The 25,136-nt window shown below is 42.5% G+C and overlaps 1 protein-coding gene across 4 annotated transcripts in view; it reads left to right on the forward strand.

The window, feature by feature from the left end:
* Nucleotides 1-25,136, forward strand: part of mprip (myosin phosphatase Rho interacting protein) — a 323,068-nt gene that overhangs the window by 53,777 nt on the left and 244,155 nt on the right. For all 4 annotated transcript variants that reach the window (XM_055654084.1, XM_055654083.1, XM_055654082.1 and 1 more), the window contains exons 2-3: nucleotides 2,767-2,844; nucleotides 16,527-16,592. In XM_055654084.1, the coding sequence (XP_055510059.1) occupies nucleotides 2,830-2,844; nucleotides 16,527-16,592 (81 nt within the window). In that variant the 5' untranslated portion in view covers nucleotides 2,767-2,829. The remainder of the gene's footprint in view (nucleotides 1-2,766; nucleotides 2,845-16,526; nucleotides 16,593-25,136) is intronic.

Genomic DNA, 25,136 nt, shown 5'->3' on the forward strand with positions numbered 1-25,136 from the left:
TTAATGGGATGGAATTCTAGAATTGTTGGAAGCTGGAATGTACAATTTACAAGGGGATCCAGCAGATGAGTCGATACAAAATGGTTGCTTTCATATGTATTGCGATTATACTTGAGCCAGATAATAAATGAAGTTTCAGTTGGTGTTAAGTGTTTTTTGGTATCTTTACTAGTACAAAGATGATGTATGGTTATAAATGTTGATTGTTTGGATGAACATTATAATTTGATCGCTCTCACGAGATAAATTATTTTATTGTAGTCGTGTGATGTTCATGTAAAGTCAAGTCACTTTTATTTCTATAGCACATTTAAAAAACAACTCTCGTTGACCAAAGTGCTTTACATTGATTGAGGTACTAACGTTATACAACAGTGGTTCATAGATTAAGTACATAAATAATTTAATACATATAGCCCTCCCTCAGAGGACGTCAAGAAAGGCTTGAGAGTAAAGATGAGTTTTAAGTCTCGAATTAAAAGAGTCGAAGGAGGGGGCAGTTCTAATGGGACGAGGGATGCTGTTCCACAGTCTAGGAGCTGCAACCGCAAAGGCGCGGTCGCCCCTGAGCTTATGCCTAGACCGTGGGATGTTCAGTAACCCCAAGTCGGCTGATCTGAGGGACCTGGAGGTGGTGTGGTGGGCAAGCAGACTTTTGATGTAGGTGGGGGCAATCTCGGTAAGGGCTTTGTAAACATAAAGAAGAATTTTGAAATTTATTCGGAACCGCACAGTGGAGAGAGGCCAGAATCAGGGTGATGTGGTCCCTTTTTTGGGTGCCCATCAGGAGTCTCGCTGCGGCGTTTTGGACCAGTTGCAGGCAGGACGGGGAAGAGGAAGTACTGACACTTTTGAGAAGTATAAAAGTGGATAAAAGTCTCCAGGTCCGGACAGGATATTCCCTAGGACATTGAGGGAAGTTAGTGTAGAAATAGCAGGGGCTATGACAGAAATATTTCAAATGTCATTAGAAACGGGAATAGTACTGGAGGATTGGCGTACTGCGCATGTTGTTCCATTGTTTAAAAAGGGGTCTAAGAGTAAACCTAGCAATTATAGACCTGTTAGTTTGACGTCGGTGGTGGGCAAATTAATGGAAAGGATACTTAGAGATATATATATATATATATAAGCATCTGGATAAACAGGGTCTGATTAGGAACAGTCAACATGGACTTGTGCCTGGAAGGTCATGTTTGACTAATCTTCTTGAATTTTTTGAAGAGGTTACTCGGGAAATTTATGAGGGTAAAGCAGTGGATGTTGTGTATATATGGACTTCAATAAGGCCTTTGACAAGGTTCCTCATGGAAGGTTGGTTAAGAAGGTTCAATGTTTGGGTATTAATGGTGGAGTAGCAAGATGGATTCAACAGTGGCTGAATGGGAGATGCCAGAGCGTAATGGTGCATGGTTGTTTGTCAGGTTGGAGGCCAGTGACGAGTGGGGTGCCACAGGGATCTGTGTTGGGTCCACTGTTGTTTGTCATGTACATCAATGATCTGGATGATGGTGTGGTAAATTGGATTAGTAAGTATGCAGATGATACTAAGATAGGTGGGGTTGTGGATAATTAAGTAGATTTTCAAAGTCTACAGAGAGATTTATGCCAGTTGGAAGAGTGGGCTGAAAGATGGCAGATGGAGTTTAATGCTGATAAGTGTGAGGTGCTACATCTTGGCAGGACAAATCAAAATAGGACGTACATGGTAAATGGTAGGGAATTGAAGAATGCAGGTGAACAGAGGGATCTGGGAATAACTGTGCACGGTTCCCTGAAAGTAGAATCTCATGTAGATAGGGTGGTAAAGAAAGCTTTTGGTGTGCTGGCCGTTATAAATCAGAGCATTGAGTATAGAAGTTGGGATGGAATGTAAAAATTGTACAAGGCATTGGTGAGGCCAATTCTGGAGTATGGTGTACAATTTTGGTCGCCTAATTATAGGAAGGATGTCAACAAAATAGAGAGAGTACAGAGGAGATTTACTAGAATGTTGCCTGGGTTTCAGCAACTAAGTTACAGAGAAAGGTTGAACAAGTTGGCTTTATTCTTTGGAATGCAGAAGGTTAAGGGGGGACTTGATAGAGGTCTTTAAAATGATGAGAGGGATAGACAGAGTTGACGTGGATAAGCTTTTCCCACTGAGAGTAGGGAAGATTCAAACAAGGGGACATGACTTGAGAATTAAGGGACTGAAGTTTAGGGGTAACATGAGGGGGAACTTCTTTACTTAGAGAGTGGTGGCTGTGTGGAATGAGCTTCCAGTGAAGGTGGTGGAGGGAGGTTCGTTTTTATCATTTAAAAATAAATTGGATAGTTATATGGACGGGAAAGGAATGGAGGGTTATAGTCTGAGCGCAGGTATATGGGACTGGGGGAGAATACGGACTAGAAGGGTCGAGATGGCCTGTTTCCGTGCTGTAATTGTTATATGGTTAAATGGTTATTGTCTGATGCCAGTGTAAAGAGAGTTGCAGTAATCAAGGCGGGAGAAGATAAATCTGTGGATGATCTTTTCGAGGTCATCAAACTGGAGGAATTGTTTTGTTTTAGCTATCGTCCGAAGCTGGAAGAAGCTAACTTTTACCACGGCATTGACTTGTTTGTCAAATTTCAATGCTGAGTGTTTACTTGCTTGTAGTGTTATTTTATCTCTGTGTAATATTAATCAGAGTTTGCTTTGATGTTAGTTGGATAATGTGAACCATTCATAATGTAAATTTGGGGTTGAAAAATGTTTAATCATTCTTTATTTTTTGTTTATAGGCTAAACCAATCTATGGGGGTTGGCTTTGTTTGGCACCTGAAGGCACAGATTTTGAAAATCCAATGCAGAGGTCAAGGGTAAGATTCCAAGTTTGACAAAATTTCAAAACGCAGATTAAAAAGATAATATAAAAAAAAACTGCAGATGCTGGAAATCTGAAAGCTGAAAAAATAGAATCGGTGGAAATAGAACATTGATGTTTTGGGTCTGACTCTTTGAAATGTTATCTGTGTGCAACTTAAATATTGGTACTGGTCTTGTTTTGTTTTTACACTATTCTAGTCTTATCTAACAGTAATAGTAATATCTGTGCAAAATAGTACAAGTTAACTTGGCATCCTCCATAGGCCATGATAGTATCCCAGCTCTGGCGATGTAAACTTGCACTCCACAATCTGACAATGTGGGCAAAGGGTATACCTAATCAAAATGGACCAATATTTGCCTTAACATGCTTTATTGGCAATCGTTATGTCAATGAGCACTTAATGATCCATAAAGTATTTCTTGACGTTCTGCTTAAATTCTACAAGAACCTCTCTGTTCAAAACGTCAATACAAAATTGTCACAAACATTGAAACACAATTTAATTTTTTTTTTTAAACCTGGTATCAACAATTTGGTGACAAAAAGTCGGCAGCCTATGTATACTAGTGACACAGAGCACTGGTTAAACTGAAATCAATGGGATTTTTTTTGGGGGGGGGGTGCAGGTGAGGAAGAGGTGAAATATTCTCGTGCCTTGGGTGAAAATGTTATACAGGAAGATGTTCGTGATTGTTGGAGACCAATTATCTTAGTGCTTGGCATTGCAGTGGTTCCTTCAAATAACGTTTGAGACCAACCGCCCGTGTTTCATTCATAATATTCCCATTATCACAAGATTAGTAGGAATGTTTCTGATTCAGAAATTGATGCTTTTGGAAGCTGTTGCTGTTTTCATAATTTAAAAGAAACTTTGAAATTATAGGATGGTTGCTCTATCCTCCGTTGTTTTGAATTTATCGCAATCTATAATTAAGAGCAGTGTGCCTAGGCATTTAGAACATAGAACAGTACGGCACAGGAACAAGCCTTTCAGTCCGCAATGTCGGTGCCTAACATGAAGACAAGATGGCTCTTATCTGCCGGCACAGTCCATATCCATCTGCTTATTCAAAAGCCTCTTAAGTACTCCTGTCGTATATTCTCCCACCACGGTTTCTGGCAGCATGTTCCAAGCATCCACCACCCTCTGTTTTAATTTAAAAATCACTTACACATCTCGCTTAAACTTCGCCCCTCTCACCATACAGCATTGTCCTCTATTATGTGATTTTTCCTGGGGAAAAGAAAGATTCTGACTGTCTACATTATCTATGCCTTTCATAAATATATTCTATTCGATCTCCCCTCGGCCTCTAGTGTTCCAGAGAAACAATTCAAGTCTGCCCAGCTTTGCCCTGTAGCTAATACCCTCTATTCTAGACAGCAATCTGATAAACCTCCTCTGCATCCTTTCCAAATCCTCCTGTATTAGGGTGACCAGAAGGAATGTAATACTCCAAATGTGGCCCAACCAATGTTCTATTAAAGCAGCATCATCACTTCCTGACTCTTGTATTCAATGCCTCTATCAATGAAGGCAGGCATACCATTATCATTTACAGCCTTTACCACTCTATCTATTTGTGTTGCCATATTCAGGGAGTTCTGGACCTGGAGCCCTTGATTGCTATGTGCATCAATGTTGGTAAGGGTATTGCCAGTAATTGTATATTTTCCCCTTGAATTCCACCTCCCAAAGTAATACACATCACACTTGCTTAGATTAAACTCTAATATTTGTCATTTCTTTAGCTGATCTATATCCTGTTGTATATGTTGCCAGCCTTCTTCCGGCAATCTTGGAGTCCTCTGTCAATTTACTACCAACCCATTTACATTTATGTCCAAATCATTTGTATATATCTATATCTATCGGACAGTGGGTCATAACATACATCCCTGTGGAACTCTGTTGATTGCAGACCTCCAGCCTGAATATCGTCCTTCCACCACAACATTTCTGTCTCTGTTTAGTTTGGAGATGCAGCATAGAAAAAGACTCTTCGGCCCATCTGTTCACACTGGTCTGGTACCGCCACTTTCTCGTTCACATCCTACATTCATTAGGGACAATTTACAGAGGCCATTAACCTACAAACCCGCATGTCGTTGGGATGTGGGTGGAAACCAAAAGATCCGGAGCAATCCCAAGTGGTCACGGAGAACGTACAAACTACATAGACAGCACATGAGGTCAGCATCGAACCTGGGGTTTCTGACACTGCGGCAACAGTGCTAATAACTGCGTCACTGCGCTGTTATTCTGTCAGTTATAAATCCATGCAACCAAGTCACTATGAATCCCTTGCATCTTAACCTTTTGCATCAAGCTATCCTGGGGGATTTTATCAGATGCCTCTCTAAAATCCATGTAGACTTCGTACCTCCACAAAAAAAGACATGAGCTGCCGCATACAAAGCCATGCTGACTGTTCCTAATTAACCCATTCTCCTCCAATGGGAGTAAATTCTGTCCTCTGCACGTCCCTACCACTGAGGTGAGGTAATGTCCTTGGTGAATACAGATGTGAGCCAGCTCTTGAAACTTGGAGAGACAGGCCTCAAACTACACCAGGGAACGCTGCCCAGGGAGTTTGCTATTACCTAATTTTATGCCTGGTGATCATCAATTGTCCATTTTCTTACGGAATTATTTTGTAAGAGAACTCCGTGCTAAATTATTTTATCAACTATCAAGAGTTGCACATAAATCAGATTAAACTGTTGATTAGTTGTCATTTTAAAAACTAATTGGCATATTTGGTTGTTTTGTATATATTGATTGCAGTTCTGTAGTTCCCTTTTTAGATTTGAATGTACTATTTCTAGATTGCTAATCCACTATTGGCAGTATTCTGGAAATCGCCAATGAAAAATGTTGGCTGAAAATTAATCCACAAAGACCTTTTTGAGCATTGTTACATAAGTATGCAAAATGTTCACAAATATGTGTCATTGCTCAACTGTACAGTCATGATTTACTGATTGTGAGATTGTATATTAACTTTAGGGATAGTAGCCACCCTGTGCCATTTATTAAATTCCTTGTAATACATTTGAATATTTTCGATTTTTTTAATTTGTCCTATATCTTCCCTGCCCTAACTACAGGGGTTGGGTTGTGTGATTTACAATTGTAAACAGAAACTGCCTGTTCAGAAACAGAAAAATCTTGATGGGTTTTCCCTCTCATTTGAGCCGAGAGAAGTATGCATTGTGTTAATTAGGAGCTTTACCTAGAACTCTTCTAGAGGTCGGTAGCTCAACATTTTAACCTTTATGACATTGACATGGGAAATCTACCTATTTTTATGCACAGTAATTTTATCGCTCAGTGTTTTGATAATCCAATCTGTTATCACTTTTTGTAAGTAAATTAAAATCTTTTTAACGTTATTTATAAAGGATTTGCTTTAGCAACTTTGCTTTGCTTTCCACTCAGTGGAATACACTAGTACCCCACAGTGATATTTTTGAGAACCTGGCACAAATCTCTGCTCTTCCTGCGACTGTGAATGTAACCTGGTGCTCTCCTTGCAGTGAATCGCTCAATGTGAAGAGGCTGCTTGTGAGTCTCCTGTTGCATGGGCTATGCCAAGCAGTGCCATTACCTGGCTCTGAGATCTGGGACATGAGGTGAGGGAGACTAGCCTAACTGACGAATAGAGACGGGCAGTATCCGTTCCATGTGTGGACAGATTGCTGGTCATGCACTTTGACGCATTTCCTGTTGGGTAAGGGAAGACTCTTTCTCTTCCCCTCCAGGCTCTGGCTGGATAGCTTCAAGGCCAGAGATTCATCCATGGTACAACCTTAATAATGTTACAAGATACAAGATAGATTTAATTGTCACATGTGCCAGATGGCACTGTGAAATGAATTCCCATACAGCCATACAATAAAAATAAACAGGACTCAACACACTATAGAATTTAACACAAAACATCCCCACACAGCAGAATCAAAGTTTCCCACTGTGTGGGAAGGCACCAAAGTCAGTCTTCTTCCTCCCACTCTTCCCCGTGGTCAGGGTCTCCCCCGTGGTCAGGGTCTCCCCAAGCCCTCCGCAGTTGCAGCTACGGGCTGCCCGATGACCAGGACCGCTCGCCGGGAGGATACCAGTCCGACGTCGGGGCTGCGGGACGTCCTCAGCGGCGTGGACACCAGAGTCGGCCCCCTCCTACTGGAGTCGGCGGCTTCCAATGTCCGTAGGCCGCGCCGAGTGGAGACTGCTGCTGGAGACCCTCTGCAAGGCGCCCCAAGACTCCACGATGCCGTTCAGCGCCGCCCGCGTTGGAAGCTCCACGATGTTGGAGCAACGGCCCAACGCTCCGGAGGTCCAAACGGTCCTTTATTAACGGTCCTTTTGAGTTTACAGTACTATGGCAAAATCTTAGCATCCATATCATTTTCCTATGGAGAAGGCCAGATCTGTCTGATGTCATATTGTGGCAAATTAAGCTCGGAGCTTGAAAGGTTTAGAGGGATTTGGACTAAATGCAGGTGAATGGAACTAGGTCTGTTATGAAACATTGGAATGGATGAGTTAGGCTGAGGAGCTTGTTTCTGTGCTAAATGCCTAAATTGCCACTAACTAACACATATAATACTGCACAGCATCTACTTCAAACCCTTTCAAGTTAAAATAAATTATATTTATTTGTATATGCATTGCCGCTGTGCCAATGTAAGTCCAAAATGGCGCCAGAGCATGGCGACTCTTTGCATGTCGGTCCCCAAAGTGTATCTGCTATCGTCCAATACAATAATTTAATTCTTAGTTCTTTATTTCAACAGCAGCATTTCTTACATTAACAATGCCTTTATCCTTTATCTGTGCACTGTGGATGGCTTGATTGTATGTATGTATAGTCTTTGACTGGATAGCACACAAGCAAAAGCTTTTCACTGTACACAATCAGTGTAATAAACTATTTTTCTATAGTTACAGAACTGCATGTGCATGGCGTTGAACTTTAGTAATGTTTTGTTTTGCAGTCCAGTATTTTAGTGTTCCTATGTAGCCATGTTCCTACCCAAAGCATCTTAAATGCCATTATCGTATCTGCCTTCACCACAACCTCGGGAGGTGCTTTCCACACACACTTTTTTTTTAACAAACTTGCCCTGCCTGTCCCTATTATTACTTTCTGAGAGTCCTATTTACCACCTCTTAATAATGGATTCCTAAAATTTCCCCACTACAGATATCAGACCACAACTATTTTACGATACGAGACGGATGTAAGATGTGTACTAAATATCCATGAACAACAATCCTTCAATATACGATGGCAGCATTTAGTGGGCTTTGAAATAGCCATGGATAGACAAGAATGATGAAGTATGGATCACAGACAGGCAGATGTCATTAATTTAGCTTGGCATCACGTTCCGAACAGACATTGTGGGCCAAACAGCCTGTTTCTGTACTGTTCTAGAAATAATGGGTCGACTGGGCTTGTATTCACTGGAATTTAGAAGCGATCTTATAGAAATACATAACATTCTTAAAGGATTGGACAGGCTAGATGCAGGAAAAATGTTCCCGATGTTGGGGGGAGTCCAGAACCGGGGTCACAGTTTAAGAATAAGGGGTATTTAAGAAGGAACTGCAGATGCTGGAAAATTGAAGGTAGACAAAAGTGCTGGAGAAACTCAGCGGGTGCAGCAGCATCTATGGAGCGAAGAAAATAGGCAACGTTTCGAGCCAAAACCCTTCTTCAGTCTGAAGAAGTGTTTCGGCCCGAAACGTTGCCTATTTCCTTCACTCCATCTACCAAGAATAAGGGGTATGCCATTGAGGACTGAGTTGAGGAAAATCTTTTTCACCCAGAGAGTTGTGAATCTGTGGAATTCTCTGCCACAGAAGGCAGTGGAGGCCAATTCACTGGATATTTTCAAGAGTTAGCTCTTGGGGCTAAAGGAATCAATGGATATGGGTGAAAAAGCAGGAACGGGGTGATCAGCCATGGTCATATTGAATGGTGGTTCTGGTTCAAATGGCTGAATGGCCTACTCCTGCACCTATGTTTCTATTTTAAGTTATAGCTTTCTCCTGTTCTCAGTTGATTAATGCTATTTTGCTCCATATATAGAAAAAAAATCAAAATATTTGGTAAACTTGAATATGGAATCTTTCCCTACAAAAATTACAGTTAGCCAGATGCAAATCTTGGTTTTGCTGTTCTGTTTGAATTGCATTTTGATTATTTTGAACTTTGTAAATTGGTGACTAGTATTTGATTATCAACTACAAAGTGGAGCCTTCAGTGTGGACTTCTGTACCAAAGGATTTTGAGGCAAGGGCAAAGATGCAGCATTCTATTTAAAGAAAACATTTTAGAATTAAAAAATCACATTCATGGTTCAATGAGTTTCTCTGGTGGTGTTACTGAACTGTTGACATGGTCATTTAAAAAAAAAGATTTGCTTTAAACTATAATTCATTGCATACATTTAAGTAAAAGTATTTTGAGATTGGGTTTAATTCGTTTTTTATAATTAAAATAATAGATATAATTAAATATATATAATTTAAGATAGGCATGCTGTAACTGCAGCATTTGGGAGCTTCAGTGGACTTTTGTACCATGGTGTGCACTTAAGTTTGCCAAACATGTTGCATGGAACACCGAGTTCCATGGTGACAACATCAGCAGTATGCGTCTTAGTTTTTAGGAATTTTGACTGAGTTGATAAACTGTAATCTGAGATTTGGATACTCCATTTGTTAGGGAAGGGGATATTACTTGGAAGATTTGCTCTCGGAAACAACCATACCCTTTTTTAAAATAAGTGCTGCTGAAATGGTTAGAGTTTAAAGCCGGGCGTTATGAGAGGTCACTTATGAAGACCTGTGCAGCAGTTTTGGATCAGCCCCAGCCATCATCATCCAACAGGTATGAAATGCTTTAGGGAGGAACTTCAGATGATGGTTTAAACCAAACATAGAAACATAGCATGTTGTTCCATTGTTTAAAAAGGGTTCTAAGAGTAAACCTAGCAATTATAGACCTGTTAGTTTGACTTCAGTGGTGGGCAAATTAATGGAAAAGATACTTAGAGATAATATATATAAGCATCTAGATAAATGGGGTCTGATTAGGCACAGTCAACATGGATTTGTGCCTGGAAGGTCATGTTTGACTAATCCTCTTGAATTTTTTGAAGAGGTTAGTAGGGAAATTGACGAGGGTAAGGCAGTGGATGTTGTCTATATGGACTTTAGTAAGGCCTTTGACAAGGTTCCTCATGGAAGGTTGGTTAAGAAGGTTCAACTGTTGGGTATAAATGCAGGAATAGCAAGATGGATTCAACAGTGGCTGAATGGGAGAAGCCAGAGGGTAATGGTGGATGGCTGTTTATCGGGTTGAAGGCAGGTGACTAGTGGGGTGCCTCAGGGATCTGTGTTGGGTCCACTGTTGTTTGTCATGTACATCAATGATCTGGATGAAGGTGTGGTAAATTGGATTAGTAAGTATGCAGATGATACCAAGATAGGGGAGGGGGTGTTGTGGATAATGAAGAGGATTTCCAAAGTCTACAGAGTGATTTAGGCCATTTGGAAAAATGGGCTGAAAGATGGCAGATGGAGTTTAATGCTGATAAATGTGAGGTGCTACGCCTTGGCAGGACAAATCAAAATAGGACGTACATGGTAAATGGTAGGGAATTGAAGAATACAGTTGAACAGAGGGATCTGGGAATAACCGTGCATAGTTCCTTGAAGGTGGAATCTCATACAGATAGGGTGGTAAAGAAAGCTTTTGGTATGCTAGCCTTTATAAATCAGAGCATTGAGTATAGAAGCTGGGATGTAATGTTAAAATTGTACAAGGCATTGGTGAGGCCAATTCTGGAGTATGGTGTACAATTTTGGTCGCCCAATTATAGGAAGGATGTCAACAAAATAGAGAGAGTACAGAGGAGATTTACTAGCATGTTGCCTGGGTTTCAACAACTAAGTTACAGAGATAGGTTGAATAAGTTAGGTCTTTATTCTCTGGAGCGCAGAAGGTTAAGGGGGGACTTGATAGAGGTCTTTAAAATGATGAGAGGGATAGACAGAGTTGATGTGGACAAGCTTTTCCCTTTGAGAATAGGGAAGATTCAAACAAGAGGACATGACTTCAGAATTAAGGGACAGAAGTTTAGGGGTAAAATGAGGGGGAATTTCTTTACTCAGAAAGTGGTAGCGGTGTGGAATGAGCTTCCAGTGGAAGTGGTGGCGGCAGGTTCATTGGTATGATTTAAAAATAAATTGGATAGGCATATGGATGAGAAGGGAATGGAGGGTTATGGTATGAGTGCAGGCAGGTGGGACTAAGGGGAAAAAAATTTGTTCGGCACGGACTTGTAGGGCCGAGATGGCCTGTTTCCGTGCTGTAATTGTTATATAATAATAATAATAATAATTTTATTTATAGAGCACTTTAAAAACAAACATAGCTGCAACAAAGTGCTGTACATCACTAATCATTGACAAAAAAGTTAATACACACCAAAAATAACAATCAAAAGAAATAGTAGGAAAAGACATGTAAAATAAAGAAACATCAAAAACACCACAAACAGAAGCAAAGCCTCAGGCATGGTCAAAAGTCAGGGAGTACTGGATTTAACACTGGATTTGAAGATGGACAGTGAGGGGGCCTGTCTGATGTGCAACGGCAGGGTGTTCCAGCGTGCCGGAGCAGCAACAGAGAAGGCTCTATCCCCTCTGAGCCTCCGATTAGACCTCGGTACCTCCAGGAGCAGCTGACCAGCTGACCTGAGGGACCGGGCAGGAGCGTATGGGTGGAGCAGCTCAGAGAGGTAAGGCGGGGCGAGCCCATTCAGAGATTTAAAAACAAATAACAGTATCTTAAAATGAACCCGAAAGTGCACCGGGAGCCAGTGTAGGGAGGCCAGAATTGGCGATATGTGCTCCCTCTTTCGAGTCCCTGTTAAAAGGCGAGCAGCAGCATTCTGAACCAACTGGAGACGAGCCAGTGAAGAACGAGCAACACCAAAATAGAGCGCGTTACAGTAATCCAGCCTAGATGTAATAAAGGCATGGATTACTGTCTCAAAATGCTGCCGCTCGAGAATGGGCTTCACCTTCGCCAGCTTCCTTAGGTGAAAGAAGCTGGACTTAACCACCGCGCATATTTGGCGATCTAATTTATGGTTATATGGTTATAGAAATTCGGCCCTTCGAGCCTGCACCGCCATTCAACATGATCATGGCTGATCATCCAACTCAGTATCCCGTACCTGCTTTCTCTCCATACCCTCTGATGTCTTTAGCCACAAGGGCCACATCTAACCCTCTTAAATATAGCCAATGAACTGGCCTCAACTACTCTCTGTGGCAGAGAGTTCCAGAAATTCACCACTCTCTGTGAAAAAAGTTTTTCTCATCTCGGTTTTAAAGGATTTCCCCCTTATCCTTAAGCTGTGACCCCTTGTCCTGGATTTCCCCAACATCGGGAACAATCTTCCTGCATCTAGCCTGTCCAACCGCTTAAGAATTTTGTAAGGTTCTATAAGATCTCCTCTCAATCTCCTAAATTCTAGAGAGTATAAACCAGTCTTTCTTCATAAGACAGTCCTGACATCCCAGGAATCAGTCTGGTGAACCTTCTCTGCACTCCCTCTATGGCAATAATGTCCTTCCTCAGATTTGGAGACCAAAACTGTACGCAATACTCCAGGTGTGGCCTCACCAAGACCCTGTACAACTGCAGTAGAACCTCCCTGCTCCTATACTCAAATCCGTTTGCTATGAAAGCCAACATACCATTCGTTTTCTTCACTGCCTGCTGCACCTGCATGCCTACTTTCAATGACTGGTGTACCATGACACCCAGGTCTCGCTGCATCTCCCCTTTTCCTAATCGGTCACCATTTACATAATAGTTTGCTTTCCTGTTTTTGCCACCAAAATGGATAACCTCACATTTATCCACATTATACTGCAAAGATAGATAGAAAAAGCTGGGGTAACTCAGCAGGTCAGACAGCATCTCTTGAAAAACCTGAAATGTCACCTATTTGTTTTCTCCCGAGATGCTGTCTGACCCGCTGAGTTACTCCAGGTATAAAATGCTGCAGCCTTTGGAGCAGTGAGCCTAGGATGGATGAGCAAATTTACCCCAGACTGTCCTACAAGATCCATTGAAAATGAGAGGATGAAAAGGAATGGAGTAGTGATGGGAACAGTACTAGTATCTTTATGCACTGATAAATGGATGGGTATTATCTTCTGCAGTTATGAGCCGAAGTTGGAAATACTTTATTTCCTTGTGATTGAGTCTTTGTGGCCAAGGAGGAATTTGGAATGGAAGATGAAAGATACAGATGTTGTAATCCATCTGGAATCTAACATCGTAAATTGAACGTGGAAAGACATCCTTGCAGAAGGAATGTGACTAAATAGCAACTAAAATAAAGTGCAGAACCAACGGCAACAATCTCAATAATATGCCGCATCTAACCTGGGCACAGCGGATTCAATGTGAGTGGATAAAGAGTGCAAAGATTGGTGTGGGAGAAATAAATTGCAATTCATGAGGACATTTACATCACTGAAGAAAGTGGGAACTTATATTTTGAATGAAAGATGGGAAAGGTGTCCAAATGTATCGGATAACGGGCTGTAAAGGATTTAAAGCTAAACCGTACAGGGAGGATTTGGAGAAGGCAAATGTTAGAATGTAGGAAATGTACAGGGTGTTAAAATGGGTAACAATAATCAGTTTTCAAGAAGTGGCAGAGCAAACACAAATGTACTTCAATGGCACATTTCATTTCTGAGAGCAAACTTTATTCTGTATCTAAATTTTTAGGTAGTAATTTGTCAATTCTGGAAGGGCAAATTTCTGTTACCTGAACAGCCATAACAGCCTCGCCTGAGGTAGTGAAGCAGGGCACTATAAATCAGAAAATTGGAGGCACACATGGAAAGGAATTATTTGCGACATTTAACCCAGACAATTAAATTAAGATTGGAAGATGTTTTGTTCAATTCATAAACCTAGGTCTTGTCTTGACTGGGTCAAAGCTAATACCATGAAATGAGGCATGCGCTTGCTGTGGTAGATTAGAAACTATAATTGACCCAAGACAATAGACAAACGGTAGTTCAGGTATAAAGAATACACGACGACCATAAATATGTAGAATTGTAGTTGCGTAACATGGGCACAGTGGCCCACAAAGTCTGTTGATCATCAGCACTCACTTAAACTAATTCCACTTCTCTCTTCATTCCCAACGACTCTCCCCAGATTTTGCCAGCACCTACACACTTGGGGCAATTTGCAGTGACCAATTAATATACCTACTGATTGTTTTTGGGATATGAGAGAAAACCAGAGTACTTGGAGGAAACCCATGTGGTCACAGAGAATGAACAAATTCTGCACAAATAGGTCAGAATTCAACCCTGCTGACTGGAGCTCTGTCGATAGTTATACTAACTGTGGCACTGCGGCATTATCTCTTTAACGCACTAAATATCAAAATAGAAAAACATTAAGATAGTTTTGGTTTGGAAAAAGGGAAACAGCAAGCCTGAGAATAAGGCAAATTTCAGTGTTTGGCATAAGGGAAAGTGAAATATGATAGTCACCTCGCACGAAACCAACAAAAGACTGTAAAAGCTCCTAAAAAAAAAAGCTAAAAAGGCAAAGATGAATATAAACTCCCGTGACTCCTGTATAAGTGACGCAAGAGAAATTATATTGGGAAATAAGGAAATGGCAGGTAAATGAAACATAGAAGAAAAACATTCCTTAAAGGGTTTGGAAACCTTTCTCTAGGGAAGATTATGCACTGAAAGTAACCAGCATGAGTGCATTGTGGTGACATTTGTTGGAGCTAAAAGCCATAAAAATCATCAAGCCCCAATGATCTGGTATACCAAGATTTTGAAACTGCTAACACGTACTTAGTTGCATTTTTGCATCTTCCAGAATTCTGTACATTCTAGAATAATTCACTAATTATAGCGGGGAAAAAAGGAATAAAAGAAGTTTGGCTGATGTGAGTGGTTGAGAAGATATGAAATATTATTATGGAAATAGTAACCAGGCAGTAAGGGGAAAATTGTTTAGGGAGAGACAATGTGGATTTGAGAAAAGGAGATTATATTTGACAAAATGTAGTTGAGGTTGTATCTAGCATGGCAATGTGGAATGTGAAGATTTGGTGTATTTAGACATTAAGACAGTATTTAAGGTAACCATTTCAGTACATGGGGGCAATATAACAGTATGAATTGGAGATTGGTTAACAGCCAAAAATTGAGTGGAATAATCTGAATTGCGAAACAGTACCTAGTGGGGGTACTGTAGTGATGATTAGTGTTTGGGCCCAGCTGTTCAATCTTTATCAACTATTTGTTGAAGACAAGTGTAATATGTCCTAGTTTTCTGCTTGCACAAAGCTAGGTGAAAGTGTGGCTTGTGAGAAGTTGTGTGATGGTTTATTGACAGGCTAATTGAACAGGTAAGGGAGTGGCTGATGGAACTGATGTAGAAGAGTAGCAAGGCGGAGTAGTCTGGAATAGTGACAAATCTGGGTGTTCTGAGGGACCGTGTGACTTTGTACTTGATTCACAACCATTACATGGAAATATAGAAAATAGATGCTGGAGGAGTCCATTCGGCCCTTCTAGCCAGCACCACCATTCATTGTGATCATGGCTGATCATCCACAATCAGTAACCCATGCCTGCCTTTTCCCCATATCCCTTGATTCCGCTAGCCCCAAGAGCTCTATCTTAAGGGCCTGTCGCATTTGGGCGTCATTTGCATGTCATTTACGCGACAACATTTACGCGTTATGACGCACGTGTGGCGTAGGTAGTTGCGCGTGGAGCCCCAGGATTTTGGGATTCACAAAATCTTTGCACGTCACCTGCGTGACGCGCAAATGACACCCAAGTGAGATAGGCCCTTAACTCTTTTAAATTCATCCAGTGAATTGACCTCCACTGGCTTCTGTGGCAGAGAATGCCACAGGTTCACAACTCTGGGTGAAAACGTTATTTTTCCTCATCTCAGTTTTAAATGGCCCCTTTATTCTTAGACTGTGGCCCCTGGTTCTGGATTCCCCCAACATTCTACTTTTGTTTCTCATTGACTTCCATATTCAACAGTTCTTACACTTTTTTAAGTTGCGGCTTCTTTTATTGCTGCAGCATTCATAGTGATGAAAATTCTCTGAAGAAAATCTTCAGGAAGAAGAACTTGTTGGGGGTATTGTGGGGTGGGTGACCTGGATTTTGGATGATAAACTCACGGAAATAAGTTGAAGTTATTCTCATTAGCATATTAACACAATTATTACCAAAATATGCACATGTTAATCCATATACCTGTTAAGGCTAATTTTTTTTTTTTAAATCAAGAACTTTCATGCTTTTATTACTCATGAATGATATTTTTCTCTTCTGTACTTGGGTTTGCACTGTTGGCAGAGGAGCATTACAAGGTGCAGAAAGATAATTGAAAAGTATTATGATGGAAGGGGAGAGGGACATTTAACTGTAAATGATTTATTGCTTCTATATTTCACATATCCAAAATATTTTATATTGAGTAATTTAAATGGGAATGTTGAATGTATTTGTTCAGATGCTCGATCTGTAATTGTTTTCTATTTTTCTGTCCCAATTTTTAGAAATGGCAACGCAGATTCTTTGTGCTGTATGAGCATGGCTGTCTTCGTTTTGCCTTGGATGAATCTGTAAGTAATGTGGATGGTGACATGGAGAATGTGATCAAGAAATATCCCACACAAACTGCTCAGTAGTGCTCTGTTTGGGTTTTCTCCAAATGCTGAATTCCAAACCTCTTTATGACATTGTTCCAAGATTGGTTTAGGCAATTAATTTTGATACAAATTGATGGTTATATCTGGATGGAATTTGATCAAATGTGGCATCATGGAGCTCCAGTGATTGGTCTTGGGTTAGACTCTCCATTGGCTAATGCTGGTTTAAACTGAAGATAGACATAAAAAGCTGGAGTAACTCGGTGGGACAAGCAGCATCTCTGGAGAGAAGGAATGGGTGACGTTTCAGGTCAAGACCCTTCTTCAGACCAGTTAGGGAAATGGGAAATGAGAGATGAAAGCCTTGTTAGGTGCAGCAAAGCTACCTGCCCTGGTGTTGTGAAGCGTAATGATTAAATTAAAAAAAATAAAAATGGTTCTCTGTGGATGTTTTCAGTGTATTATAGCTGAATAGAGTTTTGGTGTTTTGAAGTTTATTTTTGTTATCATTGGGAGTGTAATGAAGTTGGATTCTGTACCGTTAGCTACATTCAGTGGTTTTCCTTCGATTGTAATTTATAAATAAAATATGACAGTAATTCCATATATTCTTTTCATCTGCTCTGGGAATGTGCAAAGGAAATTTGGACAGGAAAATCTGGCCATTGTGTCTATAAGAATAGGAGCTTTGTGATAGGCTTTTGGCTTCCAAATCTGAAGGCAGCAGTTATGAAATAGAAGTGTAGTAAAGTGCAAATTTAATAATATTTTCTGTTCTGTTAATGTTTCAATATCTTTAATCTTTTCTTTGATTACTCGTGTGAGGGAAGATTGTTTATATTATGATCTGTTTCTATCGAATGTCTAAGTTTAATTTTTAGTTACTTTTTATTCCCTTTGTTGTTCAGAGATCCTGGGTTTATTGTTGATTTAAAAAAAGAAACGTCTAGTAGGAGTAGTAGGTCCTCCTTGAGCTTCTCCACCATGCAGTACAATCCTATTACGCTATAGTATGTTCCAACTCATTCCCTGCACACAGGTAAATTTCTATGTGAAAAGCCAATCTCCTTGGATGTTATTAGTGACATGACCACTGTCGTCGTGGCTATCCCTCGAGGTCGAGGATGATGGTCTACGTTCCGTTGTTTTTATGGACTCTCAGGTAGCTCTTGATTCCAATCCTGGCTTTGAAAGTTATTCCGCATTCAAGACAGATAATTCCAGATGGCAGATTGGGCTTTAGTTGGTGTTGCCTCTCTTTCCGTTTTCTTCTCTTTTCTTCTAATTCTGCGCAACTGTTGGCTTCAAAGGTCGCTGTCCCTTTTTGGATGATGGTTCGCCAGAGTTTCCTGACCTTAGTATTGGTTTCCCAATTGTCGATTTCACATTTCTTCATGCTGGCTTTTAAGGTGTCTTTGAATCTCTTCTTTTGTCCGCCTCTTTTACGTTTGCCTTCTTTAAGTTGGTAGTCGGCTTGCTTTGGTAGACACTCGTCTTCCATCCGAACAACATGACTGACCCATCTTAGTTGGTTCTTGATGACGAGATATTTTTTGCTTCATTCAGCATGCTGATGTTGGTTCTTCTGTCTTCCCAGCTGCTTTGAAGACATAATTGATGGAACTTTTTTCAGGTGCTTTCAGATGGCATCGGTATGTTGTACAGATTTTTAATGCAAGCAGGAGAGTTGCCATCACCACTGCCTTGTGGGCTAACATTTTGGTGGCTGTTCGGATGTCACGATTTTGAAAAACTCTCGTTCGAAGAAATTCCAAAAGCTGTTCCAGCACACTTAAGACTATGTTGGATCTTGTCATCAAGGTCGACATTGGAGGAGAGGTGACTTCCAAGGTATGGAAAATGATCCACATTTTCCAGGGATGTTTCACCAAGTTGAATTGATGGTTCTTTCCGATGTGTCTCAGTTGGTGAGAATTGGTAGATAATCTGAAGTTGAAGGTAAGTCCAAGTTTTTCTTGGAGTTGATGGTAAGTCCAAGTTTTGTGTATGCTGTCTCCCCTCTCTGTGATAAATGTCACCTCCAAGAAGCTATCCTAACTCATTCTTTTGTATCCTGTATAAAAATACAAAATTTCTGGATGGGAATATTCAATACCATTTCTAAAACTCTCAAAATTCAATTGGGGTCAGATTCAAAATTAATGTCAGAGGGCTGCTCCAAGTTAACGATATTCCAAAGACGTTTCCTTGACAATGGTTTAATAACTGCGAAAAAACTCATACTTAAATTCTGGAAAACGATAACAGTTCCCACAGCGAAGATGTGGATCACAGAAATGACTGAGACACTACATTTAGAAAACATAAGGCTTGTTTTGGCTGACAAATCAGACCAATTTTCCAAAATATGGTCTCCTTTCATTGAATTTCTTCAACAACAGAATGGTTGAACACAAATTCAAAACCGATGCTAGGGTCGGGTGAGCGGGTGTAGGGAAGGATGGTGGGACATATCTCCCGCTTTTTCTTTTTTTTTTTCTCACTTCTTTGTTAGTTATGGGGTTTTTCCTTTCTTTTTTATATCTTTCTTCTTTCTTTTCATTCTTTCCTTTTTACTTTTTTCCGATTCACTTATCAGTTTATAAAATGTTAAAACTGAAGCTGTACGATAATTGTATAATTGTTATGTCGATTACTTTCTCCTTGTACAATTGCTTCTAATAATAAACATAAAAATAAAAAAAAGTTTTGTGTATGCACTGTTGAAGGCATTCAGGATCTGTTGCAGATGATTTTTTGAGAGCTGCAACACAGTTGTCGTCTGCGTATTGGAACTCGATGAGGGAGCTCATAGATGTCTTAGTTTTGGATTTGAGACTGGCAAGATTGAAAAGTCTGCCATCTGTTCTGTAGATGATTTCGATTCCTGGGGGTAGGTCGTCCTTGATGATGTGGATGGTTGTCGCAATGAAGAAGGTGAATAGTGTTGGGGCAATCACGCATCCCTGTTTCACTCCTGATCTGACTTGAAACGGCTCACAGTAGCAATGTTACAAAATTTTGAGATTTTAAAAATCAAGTCTGCAATTTATCCCATCAGATAAAGCATAAAAATAAGTTTAATTTGACACCCAATTCACTTTCATATCTCAAGTATTTAAAAAGTTATGGCCATTTTCATACTCGGAAATTAGCATTTTGTTCCCTATTGATTTTCTATGGACATAACAAAAAAGCTGTGATCGTGGACAGTCAAAAGCCCATAACTTTCTTAAAAATTAAGAGAACTGAATGAAATTTTCAGTTATCATAGATTGAAGCATTCTGAAACAAATATAAAATAATCTTACTTGGATGACCTGAAATTAAAGCAAATAATTAGTTAGTTACTTAATTGGAGCCAATTTCAAACTTCAATTACAGGTGCACAACCTTTTATCCGAAGATCCAAATAACGAAAACCTCTGAATAGCGGCCATTTTTCCAGTCCTTGAAGAAAGGTCCTTGAAAATGTTCACTGAGGGCGGCCCGCAGAGGTGACAGCGGAACCTCCGGTCGGTCCTCGAAGAAAGGGGAACCAAATCCCCATTCATAAAAGAGAAGGTGAGGGTATATTGCGCGGGAGGGTTAATAATTGACAATCTGCTGCTGCCTGCCCGCTGAGTTAAAAAGTTCCCACGGTAGACTCACGATACACAGTGTATCGTGAGTCTTGCGTGGGAACTTTTTAACTCAGCGGGCAGGCAGCAGCAAATTGTCGCTCCCTTCAGTTTCACCCCACCTACACCCCTCTGCTTCCCGGCCATGTGTGTGACCCCTTCCCGCCCCTCTCCAGCTCCCCGCGCATTGCACCGGCGCGGGGGCTTTGCACTGTCTTCACGTTGGAGCCAGTGCCAGTCGCCGGAGACGTCAGGACCAACGGGACACCGACCCCCAGGCCCACTGCAAGCACGGAGAACCCAGAGACCCACAGCCAGCAGCAGCCCAGCCCCGTTCCAATTCCAGAGGAACACGCTCTCCGCTGTCCCCGTAGGGACAGAAGCTGATGGCTCGGGCTGTGACGTCTCCGGCCACCCCCCTGTACAGGAGCTGAGACTGGGAACTGTGGGGTTGTTTGCAGTTGGGAGGGGGCAAGGGCGGTACAGTTCCCAGTCTCAGCTCCATTCCAGGGGGGTGACCGGAGACGTCAGGACCAACGGGACACCGACTGCAAGCACGGAGATCCCATAGACTCACAGCCAGCAGCAACTCTAGCCCAGCCCCGCTCCAACTCCAGAGGAACCCGGGTTGCGGATGAGGGGGCGCAGCTCGGGCTGTGGGCGAACTGCCACTTGTCGCTGTAGCGGCGCATCAGGGAGCGGGTTCCTGTTGGTCCTGACGTCTCCGGCCGTCCCCCTGGACAGGAGCTGAGAGACGTCAGGACCACCAGAAGCCGCTCCCCGATGCGCCGCTACAGCGACAAGTGGCAGTTCGCCCACAGCCCGAGCTGCGCCCCCTCATCGGGACACCGACCCCCAGGCCCACTGCAAGCACGGAGATCCCAGAGACTCACAGCCAGCAACAACTCTAGCCCAGCCCCGCTCCAACTCCAGAGGAACCCGGTTGCGGATGAGGGGGCGCAGCTCAGGCTGTGGGCGAACTGCCACTTGTCGCCGTAGCGGCCCATCGGGGAGCGGATTCCTCTGGAGTTGGAGGGACAGGGAGACACAGCGGCTTTTGAGAATGGTGGGCAATCACTTCCAAAGTTCTGCCCACACAGTCAGTACACCTCTCCTACACTTGTCTCCCGCACTAAGATCATCTCGCAGAGAATGATCCCAGCCTAACCCTCCCTATTCTCTCCTATTCTGCAAGAAAAAACTACATTGAAGACTCAAACTCGCGATCGAGTAACTGCCGGGATCGAGGCGCAAACTCGCGACCTTGCGGATACGAGCCCAGCACTCTACCACTGAGCCAGCCGTTAAAATCTACGCTAAAAATCTTCCATTCCGAAAGCCGAAAAATTCTGAATTACGAAAAGTGTCTGATCCCAAGGCTTTCGGATAAAAGGTTGTGCACCTGTACTAGATCTAAACATCTATCCATTTCTTAATAAATGATTAACATTTTTAAATAGCCCAAGTGTCCAAATAATATTCACAAATAATTCACAATAAAACATGATTTTTAAATCTCATTTACATTAATTTATAGGCCAAATGGAAGGAATTTAGTGTTTAATTGCTGTAAATTAAAGTCCATTTAAATCGGCTTTCTAGTGGGATCCTGTGAACGCGCTGGTTTAGAACGTTCACATTGCGTTAGATTTGTGCCCTCAAATGCCCAGAAAAATACTGCGGGATATAATGGGCCCAAAATTAGCTACTCGCAACATTAAACTTTGTATAAAGGGATCTTAAGAAGCCCTTTTTAACGTAAAAATAAACAGCCTACCTTCCGTTTTCCCCTGTATGAGATCTGGCCCATTGTCGGCGGTCGGGGGTTTAGAGGTTAATTTTTAATCTACTATAACAATTAAGTAAAGCCCTTAAAACTAAGAATAGCTCAAGCGAGGGAATCTTCCAGCGATTTTTCCTTAATAATTAACTAGGCTGAAAAACCTCGCTTTGAACATGCTAGGGAAAATCGCGTTTTAAACCCGCCCCCCTCTAAACGGCGCCAAAATCGCGCACACGGTCTGGGACAGATTTTCAGCGACGCTTCAGGTACGTTTTGCAACATACCTACTCACAGTTGCTGTTGCTGGCCATGATTGTGGCACGCATGTCATCGTGGAGTAGTCTCAGGATTCGAATGTACTTTTCAGGACATCCACAGGTGGATAGGACGTCCCTGAAGAGTTCCCTTGATACCGAGTCGAAGGCCTTCGTGAGGTCGATGAATGCCATGTCCAAAAGTTGAAGTTGTTCACAACATTTTTCTTGAAGTTGACGCATTGTAAAGATCATGTCAGTTGTTTCACGTGATGGTCTAAAACCGGCTTGTGTCTCTGGAAGGATCTTCTCGGCTAAAGGTTTGAGTCTGTTGTTCATGATGCAGGCGAGGACCTTGCCTGCTGTTGCTAATAGGGAAATACATTGATAGTTTCCGCAGTCAGATCGATCGCCTTTCCTTTTGTAGATGGTAACGATTGCTGAGTCTCTAAAGTATCCTGGTACATCTTCATTTATTCAGATCTTGATGAGAAATTGATGCAGTTGGTAATAGAGCAGGTTACCTCCAATTTTGTAGACCTAGGCAGGTGTTCCGTTGTGTCCAGCTGCCTTGTTGTTTTTCAAGGTTTTGATGGCTTCCTTGACTTCTTCAAGTGATGGTATTCTGCTTAGGGAGTCATCAACGGGCTGCTTTGGAATGATGATGATCCTGTCAATTGAGGCGGTTTGATTTAGATCTTCAAAGTGCTCCCTCCATCTAGAATTGATGTCAGCATTGCTCTTCAGGATGGTTGACCCACCTTTGCTTTTGAGAGGGGCTTGACCATGAGTGGATGGATGAAAACTGGCTTTGGGTGCATTGAAAAAGCTTCAAGTGTCGTTGCCATCTGCTAGTTGTTAATAAGGTGTTTGTAATCACCAGGTTGTGTTCAGCACATTTGGTGAGGAGGAGTGTTCGATCGGCATTGACCTTGCCAACTCCTTCCTTGCCTATTGTTCTGGTCCAGAGCCTATGATCTTTCCCGACTCTGGCATTGAAGTCTACTAAGAGAATGATCTTGTCGTTGGGAACAGAGGAAAGGACGTCGTTAAGTTGGGCGTAGAAGTTCTCCTTTACTTCGTCTGCAGTCCTGAGTTGGCACATAGGCACTGATGATAGTGGTGTATTGGTTCTAGACGAGCTGGATTCGTAGAGTCATAAGACGTTCGTTGATTCCCAGTGGTTGCACTGTCAGTTCTGAAGTAGGCTGTTTCGGATGGCAAAACCTACTCCATTGATCCTTGGTTGTTCAGGATCAAGACCTTTTCAGAAAAGTGTATTGACCTTGTTCTTCCTTTAGTTACCCATCTCCAGCTCTGCGGGTCACACTCAGAGCAACGATGTCAAAGCTGAATTTTTGGAGTTCCCAAGCAACAAAGGCGGTTCTTCTCTCTAGTCAGTGTGAGTTGGGTTGTCCATCAGAGTTTGTATATTCCAAGTTTCATAGTTTCGCTTCTTGATAGTTTTTGACCGCATGATGGTGATATCTCGGGACGCGGCTTTCCAGACAGGACGAGGCAAAGCAGACTATTTTTAGGGCACCTTTTCTAGCCCCTTCACAGTTCAGGTTGAGCAGAATGGATCCTAAATAGGGCTGCTCAGACATGAATACTGCTACCGAACAACTTTCCTGCTTCTGCCCAAAGTTGAGGGATTGAATCAAGTATTCACTGCTTCCGTGCCGGTTCTTAACTAGGAGCTTCCAGCCATCACGAGGCCTGCTCCCGTCGCCCTTCCCCAATCGCCAAAAGTCTTGAGACGTTTTGTGCTGCTCACTGAACGAGGACGCCTGTGCGTGTGTTTGTTTAACGTGTACTTGATCTTTCGTTCCAAAACCACACGAGCCTTCACAACTCAATCAACTAATTTCAATGGCAAGGGAACCAAGACGATTGGAGCTGTTAGATCTGTTGCAGCCTTCATGCACCTTCACAGCTGTTGAGTTCAAGGTAAGTTTGTCTGCCGTTGAGGTCTTGTAAGTTGGATCGTTCTTAGTCTGGACCCTCCTCCTCGACCTTACCACCATGGGTGGCCCTGCCAGAAGCTGTTGCCTCCAATGGCATCGCTCTCAGAATCATGGGGGCACGCACACCTCTTCACCATGACAAGATAAACTATCCGAAGTGGACGACCACTGTGGCTCTATGTAGTAGTGAATTTCAAGTTTCCTACCCTCCTGGTGAGAGTAATTCCTCCGGTCTTAAATCTCTTGATTGGTAGCCCTATCAATGATCAAGTCAGATCAGGAGCGACTCACCCGTTGCAGCGGCCCCTACAGCCTGTCTGCCTTTTTTTAATTTTTTGTCTAGTTAAATGTAGTGTTGGTGTTTTTTAATACTGGTTTTAAATGTGTATATGTGGGGGGAGGAGGGGGAAACTGTTTAAAATCTCTTCCCTGTCCGGGAGACCCGACCTTTTCCCTGTCGGGTCTCCGTTGTCGTTGGGGCCTAGCACCGTGGAGCGGCCTCCGACCTGAACGACCCAGGGGCTCGGGAGACTGCGGAGCTGCTGACTACTCACCATCGTGGGGCCGGCCGGCCTCGGAGTGTGGGGAGCGGTGGTGACTCGCTACTGCGACTCGACTCGTGGGGCTCGGAGGCTCCAGCAACGCAGCCGCAGGTCCGGTGGACTGGGACATCGGGAGCTTGCGGGTCCGGGGGGAGAGACCGCTTCACGGAGCTCCCACAACGCGACTTCTCCAGCACATGTCGCGGGGTTGGAACGACCCGGAGCGGGGACGTACATCGCCCGGCACGGCTTAATGGCCGTGGGATATTCCAGCGCCCGCCGGGGGCTCCAACATTGTGACTTTTAGACCGGGAGCGGGGCCGTAAATCGCCCGGCACGGCCTAAAATGGC

The sequence above is a fragment of the Leucoraja erinacea genome, chromosome 23 (genome assembly GCF_028641065.1).
Source record: "Leucoraja erinacea ecotype New England chromosome 23, Leri_hhj_1, whole genome shotgun sequence".
Taxonomy (NCBI): Eukaryota; Metazoa; Chordata; class Chondrichthyes; order Rajiformes; family Rajidae; genus Leucoraja; species Leucoraja erinaceus.